At 37.8% G+C, this 17974-nt stretch overlaps 1 protein-coding gene across 1 annotated transcript in view; it reads left to right on the top strand.

Annotated features, from left to right (window-relative positions):
* Positions 1-17974, top strand: part of LOC135324479 (ankyrin repeat domain-containing protein 31-like) — a 49711-nt gene that overhangs the window by 2980 nt on the left and 28757 nt on the right. Inside the window, exons 4-7 of the mRNA XM_064500970.1 lie at positions 8392-9054; positions 12023-12294; positions 12619-12749; positions 15384-15563. Coding sequence (XP_064357040.1) covers positions 8392-9054; positions 12023-12294; positions 12619-12749; positions 15384-15563 — 1246 coding nt within the window. The remainder of the gene's footprint in view (positions 1-8391; positions 9055-12022; positions 12295-12618; positions 12750-15383; positions 15564-17974) is intronic.

Below are 17974 nucleotides of genomic sequence, written 5' to 3'. Positions count from 1 at the left end.
TGGCTGTGAATTTTTTCAGAAAACATGACATCTGTTCTAGTTGTTCTGAGGAGCCTTGGCCTGCTTTGTGCTTGATGTGGGTTGTGAGGGATTGGGACGTGGATGCCTAATTTTGATTCTGCCGCGTACAAGAATGTCAATAAGGCTTTTCTTCCACCAGAGATGTGGTAGATCTGTTTATATATACAAGTGACAGATTTTATAGCCTCCGGGTCCCTTCTAACTGGCCAGTCAAGTTGTCTCCATTAATATTGTATTCCATGGTTTGTTCAAGTAGGCCTCGTGATTGTAAACTTGTGCCTTTGCCTTTTTCAGGCTTTTTTTTTCTTGCCCAGCTTGGTTAAGTGCTCTTAAGGTATTGGGTGGCACTTACAACTTTAAAGCTTTGGTCTTTTTTTGGAACACATCCAGAATCTCCTCAGGTAGCTGACTGTAAAAATGCTTAAATGGGAAAAATCAGTTGAGGTTTGCAGGAATTTTATGACAGGGAGCAAGAGAGCAGGGCAAACGGCTGTTCCCCGTACTTACTGTCGATGGCCACAAATGCTATTTTTATAACCTTTATGACTTGAGAAAACCTCTCAACCAGTCTGTTGGTATGAGTGATACACTGATTTTCCTTACAGCCTGATTTTTTAACAGAGTACATATCTCCTCCTCCTCCTGAGATATAAATGTGGTCCATTGAGCTCTAAATGTCTCTCTGAGCAGCATTACCCAGGCAAAGAGATTTATTAGTTCCACTGCTATCCTCCTGACCTCAGCTGGTCTTCTCTGGATAAGGTTCTGTGTAAATATCCATGCTGATTCGTACAAAGGGTGTATTTAGCAAAGTCAGTGACTTCTTGCCAACCATTCCATTGCTGTATTTTGGAATTACATCAGTCAATAATTGTTGCATAAGCTGTTTCTAAATAATCTGTTCTGTTCCATGGAGCCTTTTAGCAGTCATTTCTGCTGGACAATTTCTACCTGTTCTTCAGATCGTATTAAAATGGTTGTTGTTATTGTGTACTAGCTATACAATAACATGCAGGCAAGTAAGTCATCATTTCATGTCCACACCAAGATATTCTTTGCCCATGTTTTCAAAGTCCTGCACGTGTTTCCCACTGTATGTCAATAGCTTGTTTGATATCGCAGCCAGTATGCTGATGGTCTACTTGTAATCCTCAGTCTTCAGCTCATCTGGAGAGAACCATTCTGAAGCTCACTTGCCCATCTCAATTATTCCTAGGTTGCCTTAGACTTTGCATAAAGGCTTCTTTTTCCACATGTGAGGAAGGGATCTCCCTCTTTCCTCAGGAGTGTGTATTAAATGATCTTTGGAGCAGCACCCCATATCGTTTGATTGGAAGGGGGAATTATAACTAAAAAGATCAAATTGGGAGCTGAAATAAAACTAACCTGTATTTTGGTCTTTTGATGTATAAAACAGCTGAAGCTTAAAGCAATCATATCTTAATTATGTAGGTGTGTTTTCGTATTGGATAAGTTTGGTCTTTCATAAACTTGATTAATTTTCCAACATTTTTGCAAATATGGCAAATTAAAAAAAGGACTTAATTGGAATGGCTTTTGTGTCATATTAGTAAGGTATGTAAAGATCTGGTCTAAAAATTCAGTTTCCGAAATCACTTACAGAAAGAAGAAGAAAAGCACATAGTAATTCTGAGAAAATAATTTGGGAAATACTTTGTTTTACTAAGCTGTTAAAATTTTTTTTCAAATCAGATACCTCAGGAGACGAATGCATCTGACCAATCTCAGTCTCTACTGCAGTGAGTATAATACACCACACACGCATTCCATTCAGCCATACTATAATTAAACAATTCCCTTATAGCCCTGTTTGAATCCTCTTTTATTTCCAGTGCTCTACTGTGAAGCGGTTTTCTTGCTTGCTTAGAAAAGGATGTGTGTTTATGCCAGAGATAGTTCGGTGTCCAGTATGGGTTAAACTGTTTCTGTATTTGTTCTTATTGATGATATCACCTTTAATGGTGTAAGAATATAAGCAACAGCAATGACAGTAGACTACTCAGGGAAAATTGTTAGGCAACAGTTGTAACAGAGAGATTTATTAGACCTCTTTGCCTAAGAAACTATGGAAGGATTTCAGTAGAAAGTGAATTTAAAATGGAAGTACAGAAATAAGTAATTAAAAAAAAAAAGCATGGCTAGCTCAACTTAGGAAATCTGTAAGTCTTAGTTGTTGTATGTCCTTCTGATCTAAGTACAAAGCTTCATAAATCTTAACTACTGTAAAAATTTTCTTAAGACAAGCTGACCAGATTGCAGTTCTTTCTGAATCTTTTTATTATATTATTTAATCCTAGGGGTTGGATAAACTGTCCCTCACTTTCTGGAAATATTTCTGAGCCTGGTTTTTCTCTGAATGCTGCAGCAGAGGGACAGCAAAATAATTCTGTAGGTATGTTTTATTTTATACAAAACTGAAAGTTGCTCTAACTAGCAGAATCATATGAGAAGCTGAAGATGAGTATCCCCATAGGTTTATTTGGAATCTCACTATATGTGGCCTTTACAACAGTTGTTTAGTTTTCATAGTTGCCTTGGGATACAAGTTATGTTTTTGCAACTATTCTGTTAGAATTGTCTGAAATAATAACTGCTTTCCCAAGGTAGTGGTGCCAACTTAAAATTGTTTCTTTGCTGTGGAATTTTCTGGTAAAAGTTACAGGCCATGTGGTACCCAAGTGCCTTATGGATGTGTAAGGTAAGCATGGATGTGAGTAACAGTTGTTGAGGATCCCCACATGCTTCTTACTGACATTCCCAAGAATCAAAGACATTCTTAAGAGAAGAAAAACTTCTGCCAGTCCTTTCCCAAATCTGGCTGTGATATAATGACCTGCTGCTACTTCAATTGTGCTTCCATTCATCTCTGCTCCCAGCAGTGCACTGCTGCCTCATCTGTTTTGCTTGCTCCCTGTTTGAACAAATTTCTGCTGTCCCAGTAGATAATTCACTTTTTTTTCTGGTCAGTTTTCTGCCAGCTTACTGCATCAAATCAGTTTCCCAGGGAGTCAGATGAATATCAGAATGGGGTGATGGGAGCAGGAGGTGTGGGACCAGCCCATTTGAGCCCATTTTGTAAATTATTAGGTTGGCTCAGCTGTATTGTCTGATTGCATTGTAATTACAGAGAGCAGGGAACAGTCCTCACCCTCTGAAATGAGTAGTAGTTCCAATTGCATGATAGTCTTTGGAAACACAGGGCTCTAAACCACAGCTAAGAAGAAATGTGACAAAATAACTCTAGAATACAATTTGGTGATTAATAGAGCATACATAGAAAACTTGTTGTCAGTTCCTGTCAGAGAACTTGAATGCAGTCGTCTTTAAGAATGCTTGAAACTTTAGCATTAATCAGGAAGAAGGGGCCATTTTATTAGAGAAGATGAGAACTTTCGAAAGTGAAATTCAGTGATAGTGCAACTGAAATATTTGTTTACTGTCCTAGATTTAGATATCAAAGTGGTTGGATTTCTGAAAGATACAGAGGAAAAGGTTAGTGTATTTTTACAACTGAATGCATGTAAAATTTCATTTGATTGCATTAGCATTGGAGAATATCTTACTGAAAAACAATAGGTTCTGACATTTTAAAAAGCAGATGTGTAGCTGTCAAAACCTACACTGAGCACATCAGGTTAGTTTTTATCTTGTTTCACCTAGGCCTAATTCAGCTTTCTGTTCTTTGGGTAGGAACCACAGTTATTAAGCTTATCGGACAAAAGTGTAGGAAAGGTACAATAATGAAGAAATATGACAGTTATTGTTGCGAGACAGAATCCATAGGGGCTATGCCTTAAGCTAATGGGAACTTTCCTAAGAAGATGCAGATGGCAGCATGTTTCCCACCAATGAAAATTATGGGAGAGACATTAGGAAGGTCTTTGAGGAGGAGCAGAGTATCTGTAACTGCCTTCTGTTTGTGAATGATGACTCACTTGTGGCCAAAAATAGATGGTACCAGTCTCTGTTTCTTCTCTTTGCTAGTCCTAAAGCTGCTTATGAGTGATGAGTTGTACTGCTGATGACATAAAAGGGATGGAATAGCTTCAGAGCTACCTTTCCCCCCATATGTCAGCTTCTTTCTCAGTGGTTTTGATTCCAGAGTGATTCCACCACAGTGTAAGCCTATCTAATTGGCTGTTGCATGGTACTGCCCATTTTCCTTGTCATGTGTTTCTGCTGCTTCATTTGGGTTTGTCTGAGTCCAAGTGTGAAGCAGGTTTTGGGGAACTGATCGTCAGACACTGTTCACTTTTTTTAGTTGGGTTAGCTTTCTGCCAGATCACTTTTTCAAGCCAGTTTACCAGAAAATTAGATAACTGCCAGTAGAGTGCAAGAGACGGTGTGGAAATGCATAGTTAAAGGCAAATGGAAGGATGCTAATTTACATAGGCCTAATACAACCTGAATGTTATGAATATAACTGACAAAGAATACTGATTATTTTAGTAATTATTTTAGTAATGATCTGCTTGCACATATTGCCTTTGTACATAAAGAAAATGATGGAGGAGAGAGGGAATCCCCCACAGCTTTCAGAAAAGATAGTAACAAAAAATCAACAATGTATCAATAAGTAAAACATCCAGCCCAGAAATATCTTGAGCAGGAATTGAAGGTTCTGCAACCACTGATATAAACAGCCAGTGACCAAATGTTCCTTTGATGCTCCATTTCCCCTCTCCCCTATTTCCTTCCAGCACTCATGGTTTGAAGTTAGTGAAGTCCAAGCACCAGAGAGAGACTTGAACAAATCTATCTCCAGGCAGCAGAGCAGCATTTCATGGAGGGTTCTTGGCCTTTGCCTCGGTATCATCTGTCTCTATGCTGTTGTTTGCAGCCATGATGCTACTTACAGCTGCTCTGCTACCTCTGCGTTGTTATCTCATTCCTCTGATGCTGTGAGCCACAATGCCATCTTTGTGGTTTTTGATTTTGGTCTCAATTTGTCCCTGCCCAGCTCACTAATTTCAGGTCCATTGTTGCTGGACAAAGCAGCTCTCATTGGAATTTGCTCTGTTGCTGTTTCTGCAGCAAAAGGGACTGCCATTACCACCTCCCGTTGCAATGTCATGTACAGTTGTGAGAATTTCTACAACGTTGCTGAGATCAGCTGTAGGGGTCCTAGAGAAAGGAGATCGTCTTACTGAGTACATGTAATTGTTGCTGCCATCTGCAGCTTCTTAGGATAGCTCCTATTAGCTTACAGCAGGGTACCAGTTCCAGTGTTTCCACTCTGATGTTCCAGTGTGGAGCAGATTTCTCAGGATATACAGAGTAATTATCTGCTGAATTAATCTACATAAAGGAGAGTCTATAGCATTATGCATGTTTTGCTTACTGCCATAGGTTTGTACCTATAAAAGAAGTTAGAATTCCATATATCAATTTTACTTTTTTCTTCTCAAGGAGCTTGAGTAAGGTAGTAAGGTTAATGCTGGGGAAAAAAATGAACCTGCTAAAATTCACCAAAGAAAATATTGAGAGCAGCATAGCAAATTTTATGTTATCTTGTAGCAGATAGCATTACATGATCCAGTATACCTTATTTTAAAATAAACACACATACACACAAAATCCTAAATCCCCCAATCTATTCTTTTTTTTTTTTTGAAAAATATATAACTACAATACCAAATTTATAAAATATAACATTCCCATTGTGCAGAATTGGTTAAGTGGAACAAAGTCTGAATGTCTTGAAAACAGAGATTAGCTGTGATTAATAACCCCTGGAGAACAGGCAAATCAGCTGCCTTGAGAAGATCCTCAGAGAGGATATTTTAGGAACCTGGAGTAAGAAAGTTGGAATTAATTGCTATGATGAATTATAGTTTTTGCATATTGGCTAATCTTGACACTGCCAAGATGCAGGTGCTGCAATAGCCATTGCAGGCTTCCATGTACTGACTTGAAGGAAGGGCAGGACAGACCCCTTAACAGTCAGCAGTGAGTCATTGGACATGTCAGTTTTGTAGCTCTGCTCCTGAAAATATTTAGTGACATACTATATGTGTAGAAATCCTAGTGCTTTGAGACCTAGGCATTTGGGCTAGTGAGCTTATTAACCGACAGCTTTTATGTCCACAGGGTCTTTTAGATGAGATCTGTGCTTGACTCCACAGTCCTTCCTTTTTCTGCTGTGAGAGTTTCTTCGTCAGCTGAGGCTGGAGTTGATTGTAGCCATGCTCAGCTGATACCCATTGTATGCTTCCTGGCAAACATGGGGAGATGAGAGATGCTGGGCTGATGCTAGAGGGCCAGCATGGCTTGTGCCTGTGCCTGTTAAGGAGCACCTTGGTTTGGGTTTGTACTGCGAGTAATCGAAATGTGAGGATAGTGGGATTTGAAGCAAGGCTTTCCAAGTAGTGTGAACATGCTCGCACGTGAGATTCACAGATGCTGTGTTGCTGATGAGTGGACTGCCTAAAATAGTTAACAGGAGATGGATGGCATTCAAACCCTGAAGAGAATCGGATATCTAATGTGAAAAAGATACTTTTTTTCTCTGGTATTCTTAGCTAGGAATACCCTCTTGAAATGAGTTGTCTGAAGCATAGCCCTGCTGCTGGAGCATGGACCTGAATCATGCAGGTGTTTTAGCACTGAGCTGTTGACTGAGGGGGAATCCTGCTCCTCTTCTGAGTGAGGCTTGATCCAGTATATGTGTTCAGACCACATGTACCAGATGGGGGCCCATAAGTGAGAAACTGTTTCAGAATCCTGCTGATGCTTCAGTTCAGTTTGCAGCTGCTCAGCCCTGCTTCTCCTTCAGCAGCTCTCCTTTCCTATTCAACAGACAATTAGAGGCACAGGCACCTTAAGCATTGGGGCTCTAAGTGCCTTCATCGATCACTGACAGCTGAATAGGGGTTTTGGAGAAGGAAAGCTTGGACTTTATTGTGTTCTGTAGAATTTAATTTGTAGATCTAGTCCCACAGGATTTTACTAGTGGAAATTGGAGTGCTAGAGCTAGATGGTGTTTTTATGAACACCAGTCACACTGAGTGTTAGATTTCATCCAGCATTTGGGTGCTTAGCATCTTGCAGAATTAGCCATTTGTGCCTTCATGATCCTTCTCCATTAACATAAATATTTGTTTCACCTGCTTTTCAAAAGGTGCACCAAGCCTTTTTTGTAGTAAGTTTATAATTTGTAATAGACATATACATGTCACTTACACCACAGTTCTTCAATACAGAAAGCTTATGCCAGTGTGTTTTTTCTCAGTCCTTTAAAGTCTGTACAAATTGGAAAAGTGATCTAAAAATAAACTGTAATTCAATATAGCAAAGTAAAAAGTATTCAGTACTGGAAAAGGAACAATTCGCTGCACCAGTACAAGATGGGAAACAGCTGACTAGGGAATATTTTTTCAACAAAGGGTCAGGGATTTATAACGGCTTACAAACTGAATGTGAGTCAACATCATTAGGTTTCTGCCCTTTTTGTTTTGTTGTGTGTGAGCTTTATCAAAAGTGGTTACCTGCTGTGTTGAAGAATACTTGCACTGCACAATATTGCCACTTGCTGGCAGCAAAAGTCTAAAAATGTATTGAAAGAAAATCTCTTTAAGATTCTCTTAAGCAACATCGCTGTTACATACACACACATTATATAGAGAAAGATTTTTAGGCTTGCTGGGCATCTGATTTTCTCCTGCAGAAGCGTTTGAAACACGGATTAAAAAAAAAGGGAAGAAAAAGATATTAATTGGTATAAAAGTGGGTGAATCTCTTGGAAAGCAGATCATAGTGATTAGAAAAACAGCAGAAGTTTTACTTTTCCAAGAACAGTTATGGTTTTGTGCTTCTGTTCTCGGTATGGAAACTCAGACATGCAGCCCCCAAAGATACTCCAAAGATTTTAGACTGAAATTTATGAGGCACAATTGCTTCATACCTTGGAATCCACACCAACACATAAACAAAACTGAAAGAGTATATTGTGTTTTACTAAAACTGCTTTTTATATTGTGTTGTGAGTAAGTCCACTTCCATTGTTTCTGGATGACAAAAATTTTTAATGCCTTTTAACACTTCAGGTCATTGGCAATAGCATAATATCTTTGACTTTATAATACATTTTGTCTGTCTTGTTTGTGATTTTTTCACTGCAAGGGAAATCAACAGCTGAAGTGCTCTGCTTTTGAAACTGATGCTCCAGTCTAACCCTTATTAAGAAATTTTGTGAATTCTTAGCAAAGGCCTAGGGTTCTTGCAGTTCACTGTATTCAAAAACTATGAATAAAATATATGTTTATTGATGATTTGTAAAGTGAATGTTGATTATGTGCTTTTTAGAAAGAATTGTTCCATTCCTTTTTTGTAAACGTTTTTTACGTTTAGATTTCATGGAAATTAAGTGATGAAGATCTCTCTCCAGAAACAAGCCTGTGTCTAGATGCATTTCTGGAGGAGCTAATAGTGGTTCCAAAAGAACAGACACCGCAAGATATATTTCCGCATGTTTTGGAAGATTGCCAGAGAATGAGTGTGACTGTTACTGACACAGATAACACAGTAAAAGAATATTCCCTTAATAATGATACCGATCTCTCATTGACGTCCTTAGGGAAGATTTTCATGGAAGCAGTCTCTGAACAGAGAATAGTGATGGGTGAATTTGAAATCAGTGATTTGTTGAAACCTCTCAGTGATTCAGAGAGTCCTAAAATGATAAACCAATTGCATGACATGTTAGAGTGCCAGGGTCCTGCCTTATCCATTGATACATTAGCAGATGAGAGGAGCGATGCCCTGCCGGTTGAGCTTGTGACAGCTCTGAACTCCTTGTCAGGCTCTGTAGTACAGCCTGTCACTCCTGAAGTGCCAAACAAGAGGCAGCTTAGCACTGAGGAAGAGCAGTTAAATTCAGAACCCAGTATTCCCCAGCTAGATGATGACTGTACGCAAATAACAGATACATTTGAGCCTCAGCTCCCTACAGTTCAGGTGGAAGAAATAAAAGCTATAGCAGGATCTAACTTGCAGAGGACAACGAATGAGCAAGTACATATGCAGGTTAATTAGTACTTGAAAAGTTATGTATATCTTAGAATATTTTATAGAATAGTCAAAATATTTGGAGATATAAGTCTTAGTAGAGAACAAATTGGCATCAGTAATTTACATGATTAATATCTTTTCATTGATTTTGCTTTGAAAGTCCAGTAATGTTTTTATGTTTTGATATATTCTTATAAACATGGCTGAGCTTGCTGGGATAGGAAATCCTAGTAAAGTTTTTTGGGTTTGGGGTTTTTTTTTGTTTTTTTTGTTTTTAAATCAGTGACTGCCATGGCTACAATTAGCAGGGGAATTTTAAAAATTCCTGTTCCCTCTGTATATCTTCTTTGCCTCATATCTTCTCCAAAGAAAGTGCCAAAACACTATTCTGATATGCTGTTATAGCACACTGGCATAAACCAGATGATTTCAACCTGTTTCCTACCCTATCCTGTTTTGTTTACTTTTCCATACTATAGTATGCAGTTTTCTGCTTCTGTAGTTCCCATCACTTGTAGCGTATGAACGCTTTGCAATTGTTTCAAAAAAGAAATTATAGCTATGTCTTCCCTATAGACTAGCAAGATTACTTATGGGGATTCTTTTACATATATGGTTAGGCGTGTTGAGTGTCTATGTTTAGTTCTGCCTATGAGAGGCTTACTGAAGAAACTGAGACAAAGTTTTATGTTTATGTCCTCCCCTCAAGATGCTAGTATGTACAGATACAAGCTGTGATCCTTCTTTCTGTTTTGTCTCTTATCCTGTGCCATTCACAACATATGTCTTGTCCTGCAAAGATGATCTGCAACAGGTCATTTGAATTCAACAACATGAGTGCAAAAATCTAGAGGGGGCCATGAAAGCAACATTATAAACTGAACAGAAAGAGATTATCATGAAGGAAAGAGAAAGACCTACATGTTTATGCTATGGAGTGCAATAGACATCCCTTGTAAATCTGGAATCAGATCCTCTGCTCTGCTTCATCTCTGCATAATCTGTTGCTGCAAATCAGCAATAAACCACTATAGCTAGTTAAGGTGGTTTTACAGCCGCTTTTCTTCCACAGAATGGCATAAAGCAGCCAAAGAATATCAATTAATTCAGTCTTTTTTTAGTTACATTAACTGAATATCACAACGTGTAATAAAATGTGCTGCAAAGGTAGCTAATTTCAGGGTGCTGAAAGCTCTCTAAGCTTGTTCTCTCAGAACCATAGCAACTTGTAAAGCTTGTTTCAGTGAAGTGTAGATTTCTGAAATTTGTAGCACAGATTGTGGATCTTTATATATAGATTTACTCAATGTTGCAGTTAAGGTTGTAAGTCAGGGTCCTTTGGGAATGTGGATCCATAATCTCTTTTTGATTAATAATTTATTTTAGCTTTTTGATATCTTACTGAATGCAGATATCTTACTGAATGCAGATATCTTACTGAATGCAGAAGGTATGGAGGCAATTTAATGAGGAAAAACTCCAGGTTAATTTATTCATAATTGTTGTGTTCTGACACTACATTGCTCTCCCTGGTCTTTCCTCATCCTTGCTTCTTCACAGTGTCCTTATTCTGAATGGTGAAACAGGTACCCCAAAGAGCAGAACCTGTATTGTCCTGTAGATGCAACCATGACGCTATATAGGCCATCTATTGTAATATATGGTGCCTTATAAAGCATATAGCTTTTTTCCCTTTGAAATGTTTTCTCTGCTTTCTCTTCTCCTCCTCCTATAGCAATCATGGAGAGTACTAGATTGATAGTTTTGTACACTGAAATGTTTGGTTTCCTGCAACTGCGAAGTTAATGCACATCGTGTCTTGACCAGGAGGGACCACTTCTAGGGATGCAGTTCACCCCTTCAGGAGCTTCTCTGCTGAATATGTCAATTAAAAAAACCCAGTGAATCCTCCATTTCCGTCCATGTCCCAAGGAAGCACTGGCAAGTTTTCCTGTATCACTGCAAAAGAATTTGTAGAGCAGTCATGGCCATGTTGCATGTGTACTGAGGGTGTGTTCTAAGAGCGTTCAGCACTACTCAAGTGAGTAATAAGCTAATGTGCATCCAGGCCATTACAGCAACTTGAGTGATACTCAACAACATGTTCACATTCAGTTGACTAAAATAGAGAATTAACTTGAGTAACTCAAGTTAACTACCCTGTGATAATTCATCCTTAGGATGGGATTCCTCTCACTTAGAGGATAAGCATCTAGTATACATATACAAGCATCTAGGTATGCTCCCCTTAACACACCTTAGGACAAGATGAATCAGTCTCTGAAAGTGGCTATTCCTCTTCACTGATGATAGGGATGGTAGGGGGAACCAGGATGCATGGTGACATCTAGATGACTAACTTTTAGATGGCTGCAGGTAGGTGAGATAAATCTTTTCTGTGGTAGCGATAGCTCAAGGATCAAGATCATATGTTTTTAGAAATAACTTCTCAGCTAGGAATTACTGAAACTCTGTTAAAACACTGTTCCTGACCCTGTGCACATTTCTAGACTTGTGCAAGACTGGAATAAAATGGGCTAGCTTAAGGCATCTTGAACATCGCTTTATTTTTTAGGACAGGAACTCATGTCCATAGGGAACTAAAATGGATGTTAAGTCATTTCACATGTCCAACTAAACAACTTTCAGATAACAACTTTTGTTCACTGTCAGCTAGGCTAGATTTATTATTTGTGTTTTGATTCTGAGTATCCTACTTCCCTTGGCTAATTCTCCCAGTGCCACATGATGTGGCACTACTTTAGGAATGCCTCTCTCTGTGGAAACTTGTCTGTGGTATCTGTAGAATTCCAGTTATCACTTAAGTAACCTCTCCATTCTCTGTGTTTTCTTCCATTGAGAGCACATACATAATTTATAAGACAATGTACTTAAGCCCTTCATATTTATACATCCGTTCTTTTAATAGTTTGTTTACTGGTCACTTGTAGTATTTCTTTTTTTGTCACAGCTTGTGGGTGATCAGCAGAGAGAGAAAGAAGTAATTTCAGATTATTGGAGTGCCAACTTGCATGAAAAGCCCGCTGGGGAGGGAAGTTCAGTGGAGACTGACGTGTGTGCAGAAACTACCAAAGCAACATCAAGGAAAGCAATGCAGTTAAGAGGGACCTTCTCAAAAAAGTGCAGAGATCTTGTTTCCAGTTGTGGCCAAATGCTACAAGAGACTCGGCAGAGGATATCTCACAATGGCAATAAAACAAGAAACAAAGCTAAGGATTTTGAGTATGACAAAATCCTGCATAATATTATTAAATTCCTCTTTGTATTAATGTAACAAGTGTGATGCAGACTGCTCATTCCTCATGTTAATGATTTTAAATGATCAGAATATAAAGGTTTTAACATTTTACTTACAGATCTGAGAGTCGGTTTCTGCCTCAATTTACCTTCTTTTCATACTACCAAAGTTAGCAAATATACATACATGCTATTATAAATGTCATTTTCAAATTAAATATATTTACATTTTTAGCTCTACTATAAACCTTGATTCACTGTATATAGAAGATAATATTTTTGTTGATTCTAAACCAAATCTCTTGTCAGAAAAATTCAGAAGTCTACTTCTAAAGACAAGCAGGATCTAGAAACCAACGTATGTCAAGGCCTGATGACTCTGAATGGGAATAGAAAAGCCGAGCAGACAAGGAGAAGCAAAAGAATCAAAAAGAAAATTAGTAAGCTGTTCTCTGATATTTATTTATCATATAATTTTTTTTTTGAGCAAGTGTTCTGAGTCAAATATAATTCATAGCCTTTCCAATATAGTGGCATGTATTTATTTTAAAAAGATGCTGTAAAATTTCATTGTTATAATTAAAATTAATTTACACAATTTCCTTCACTTGTTTATACTCATTAGCAATGTAACAGTTGACTTGTATACATAAACTCATTATGAATTGTGAGAAAATTTTCAGGATGCAATTTTTATCACATTATACTATATAGGAAAGATTTACGGTGTATTCTGAAAAGCAAAAGTAAAAATGTATCCACAGAGAGTGAAGATGTAGATCTTGATTCTGTAATCTAGTATTCTTCGTGCAACATCTTTTTGAAGGCAATGCCATCCTAAAGAATTGACCTATACAAAGCAGATTATTCTATTTTAAATGCCTGTTGTTATTCTGTCTGTTTTAAATGTAGAGCTTTCACTACCACAGTCACTAAGCACTCTTTGAAGTATTCTTCCTTCCAACATGCTTTGTCAGAGAAAAAGTTTGCTATTTTTCGTCCTTTAAAGATGAACTGGCAAGCAAAGAAATTCTCTGGCTCACCCAGGAAGTGTGTGGGAGAATACAGAATTCACTTATGTGCTCACTCCAGAGCCAGCCTTTCCTTAAGAGAAGAATCTTAAAAGGTTTTTTCTTTAAGCCCATTCTGTTTGGCTTTATCAGTGCACCTACAATCATTTAAACAATTTACAAAGTTTGGAAGTATTTGAACAGTAACAGCTATGTTACAGACTTTATAAAATATGAATAATTCTACTACCATTTAGCAACCCTTCTCTCTTACAGGATTTTCATTATTTCCAGTGGAAGCACCATTTTTATGAGATTTAAGGTTGGATGACTAACCAGTCTTGTATTTCAAATTGACTTAGTAATTTCCACTTGAAAAACAAGCCGTTGGTGTTTTTGGCCTGATTTCTATAGAAAGTGAGCCTGTAGAGGTAGCTTCATGTTAATCAAATCTAGCAAGGTTACCACCATTTTGCATCAGATCTAGTAATCCAGAGACTGAGAGTCAGCTTAGCTTGATAGTTCACCTAAAAAAGAGCCCCACAAAAGTTTGTTTGGATCAGCAAGCACTGCTTGTTTTGCACGATTGCTGCATCTGATGCAGGGAAGGCAGGGTAGACGTAACAGGGAATAAGTCCTCTTGAAGTTACAATGTCTAGTTAAATTGAATTAAGTGTAAGATAAAACTGCCCCTTGTTCTATTGTGTGTATATGGTTTTGTCCTTCCTGAACTGCTTGGCTGATTTCAACCAGCTTTGACCGGGGACTGTAGTATCATGGGTGACTAAGGTCTTGCAAGATTAGACAGGTAGCAGAGAAAGACTCTCCATGTGCTCAGCTGGGAAGGTGCTAGGTAAATCCATACCATCTGGTTTCCAAAAAGCTACACGGGATCAAACAGTTAAGGCTGGGAATGATTTAGTCTGAGCTCACAGTCCATCACGATGTACAAAGCAGTAGAGATGTGAGGCTTTGTGAGTTCCACCTCTAATAGAATTATGTGTTTTTAATATAATGCTTCAAACAAAATGTCTATTCCTGCCACCTGGGTAGAGTTTTAGGGCCAGTGAGCTCTACATCTGCTACTGCTGATTGTGGAGAAGAGCAGTGGATGTAGCCTCTTGTCCCTCTGAACCCAAGGTTTTTAACTGGTAGATCAACACTGCCTGGGCCATACATTGTTCATTCCTGCAAACCATCCTTCCCTCCCTCCCTCCCTCTTTTCTAGAAGAGGCAGTAGTACAGATGCTCTTCTCCATAGTATGAAGACATGCTGGATGGTACTCTGCTGGTAAAGTATGGGACCGTTTATCTATGTAGCAGATGTCAGTTCACTAAAGCTGAAAACTGTAATGGCTGCATAGTGGGAGATAGAATTTGTTTTGTAACATAATAAACTAATAAATAATATTTGTTATATTTTTTATATTTAGGCCTCTGATGCCCAAGCAGGGATAATTTTCAGTGGGATAGCTAGCGAGGTTTTTGTCCCAACTGTTCACTTTTTCCTCATTACACAAATAACTGAGCTGCTGGTGAAGCAAAGGGGTAAGGTAGTCTGAGGGAGCTTATCTCGTTCACTATCCTGGTGTAAATCCTCTTTGCTCATATGGCAGGCTTTAAAACATAAATGAGTACAAAAGAATTGCTGATAAATATGGTTTTAAGAGAAATTAATAAATAACTGAATAGCTATTGAAATGCTCATCTTGTAATGAATTGTAACCTACAACAGCAATTTTATCAACCAGTTGAAAAAAATGCACTTTGAAAAAGTGTCATTAAAAACCAAAAAGCCTAAACGTAAAACATTTTTAAAAGTCTTATTCTTCTGTGCTGAAATTCAGTTGGATTTTTGTTATGGAATTCATGGTAAAATGCATATTTTTTTGAAAGGGATTATTATTTAATTGGTAACATCTCTTTCGATATATTCATTTCCATTAAACTGAATGAACATTTTTTCTTCAGAAAGCTTGTTCACTAAGTGAAATGCCAACTAAAGCCACAGTAAGAGAGGAAGGGTATTTTTCTGTTCAACAGAACTTTTAAATTATTTTTCAGGACAAGAAGCCTCCATTAGGAATTCCGTAAATCTTATTTTCCCCATTCCACTGTCAAGAATCAATAGGAAGAATATTTTTGGTGAGACCTTACTGCATAAAGCTGTTGCTGATGAAGATATGGACCTTGTATGTAATATAATAAAATGTGGTGCAAATGTAAATGCTCAGGATTATGCTGGTAAGTTGCAATTGTAGTTAAAATATAACCTACTATTTTCAAAACAAGTATCCAGATAAAAGTAATAAATGTGCATATTACAAATTTGTGCAATGAGGGATACTACAGTTTTTTGACTAGTCAGTAGATTATTAAATTTCTATTGGTTTAACTTGGTAACTGTTCATGAGAAAATTTATAGACCCTATATATGAAAGTATATTAGAAAAGAAAATTTTCCTGAAAAAACAAGTACTCAAAAACTGAAGAAATGCTGAAATTAAGCTTACTTAGCCTTAATTCAACAACCTGTGCATGCTCATCAAGATATAGTTCCTTAATTATGCAATCAATGAACTGTTTTCCACAGAATTATTTTTTTTCATTTGTCCATTTCAGTGGCCAACTTGAGATTCCAAGAATTATATTTTCCAGGTTAATTTTTCAGAGGCTTTGATTTTGCCACTTTTATCTTAAAGAAAGTCATAGTTTCATAGCTTAGAACTACTTTGATTTAGTTAATTTGTGGGTGCTTGATATTTTTCATTTTTGTTTTATCTTGGGCACAGAAAATGAGTGACAAGCAATGGCCACCTGTGAACATTTTCGTTTAAACAATTGACCGTATCCAGCTTCATATATGATACTCTGTGGCAAAGACAGTACCTTTCCCTGAAGTATCAATTGGTTGTCTCAGCTGCCTCATTTGGTGGAAAACCTTGATTCATTCCTAGAACATGTCTGTCTCACTCGGTGGCTAAAGACTTCACAGCTGTTCTGTGGGAACGAAAAAAAAACATGTGCAGTTAGTTATGAGTATAACAGACCAAAATTAAGTTAGAAACTTTGTCTTCTGGAACATACTGACCTACAGATTGGGTCAGCAGCAGGATTCAGACTTTATAACTTAGGACTTTGTTGTCTGAGCTAGCAGAGTGACTCTCAGAGTACTAGAGGTAAATGAGAAAAAGATTTTGTTTGTGGGTTTCAAAGCCATCTGCTGACAACAGAGAAATGTTGGTATCATGGGTTCAGCTGCAGGCTTTGTGGGGAAGTGCTCTGAAGTGCAGTGCTTCCAGATTTTGGCCTCACTGCTGCTTCCTTTTTCTCCCTTTGCGTCTTTTGCTGGGCTGTTATTTCTTCATTCCCTCAGATTCTGGCTGCTATCTTTTGGTGTGAAAGGCGCACAACTGCATAAAACGTGCTTTAACTGAACTCCTTGAAGAGATGAGAGGCTGACCTGAACCTCCTTCTTTCTTTTCTAGTGAGGGAGATGTAATCAGAAAGAAGTAGAGTTGCTAGATCTGTGCCATTCTGAAATGTGCTTTTATCTCATGGGCTGGGAATTACTACTCAAATTGTTATATACTGTCCCTGTGCCCTGTGTCTTTCTTTAATGCCCTCCACCAATAATTATCCATATCTTACACTACTCTTTTTCTTTTCATCTGCTTCAGTGCTCTACTTCAGTATCTTACTGAATTCCTGTTTGTTTGATTTTTTTTTCTTCTTCTTCTTCTCACTGCCTGGGTATCAGTACAAGGGTTATGGAGAGAGAATCTCCATGCTCTCCGCTTGAGTATTGATTCAGAGCGTCTGGAGGGAGCTGAAAAAGTAGTTGCAAAGAAAATTCTGCTTCTCAGTCTGCAGCATGTACAGAGTCTTTGGAGAATCATGTTGCTAAACTCTAATGATTATCTATTAAACATGTGCTCGCTGCAGTTTTTCAGAGGCTCATTATTGTATCGGGTACGGGATAATATCTAATGGGAGAGAAATAGGCATCTTCACCCAAGTGAAACTTCTTTCCCCTCTCCTTACCAGATTTCAGGCTTTTGTTCCAAAATGTGAAGTTACTAGAGTTTATTAATGAAATAGCTGTAAGGCGCTATAAAATACAAGTAAAATATTCTATAGATGATGCTGTTAAAAGTATTCATATTGAAGCACTGTCAGCATTAGACAGTATAGGCTTACAGCCCACCTTTTATTTTTCCTCAGTACCACCTTCATGGAGTAGAATCATTCTGGGGTTCATAAGGATGATATCTTAGTTTATTCCATAGAGCTGGGAATGGATATGGAATTTCAGTAAGGATTTTTCATTGCTTTCTTTGGAAACTTCAACCATTTTTGGATAGTCTTAAAAGCCTTTTTTTTGAAGATGCTGCCCTACTGTTTTTAATTGCCAATATGCGTTGATAAGATAGAAGCATGTTGCCATATACGTAGCTCCAGGTATTTGTTTCCTCCGTTCTTACCCTCTTCACCATAGCCTAGTAGTTAAAAGGACATCATGAAAAATTATCTTGCGCTTAAAAGAGCATATACATTTTATTCAGGAAGAAATTACTAAGGTGTGAAAGAAGAGAATAAAAATTATTCCACTCACAACAGAACTATCAAGTCTAAAATCAATATTGTTATAACAG

The sequence above is a fragment of the Dromaius novaehollandiae genome, chromosome W (assembly GCF_036370855.1).
Source record: "Dromaius novaehollandiae isolate bDroNov1 chromosome W, bDroNov1.hap1, whole genome shotgun sequence".
In the NCBI taxonomy this organism is placed as follows: Eukaryota; Metazoa; Chordata; class Aves; order Casuariiformes; family Dromaiidae; genus Dromaius; species Dromaius novaehollandiae.
Note: the sequence above shows the minus strand (reverse complement) of the source record. Positions and strands in the feature narration are given on the sequence as shown.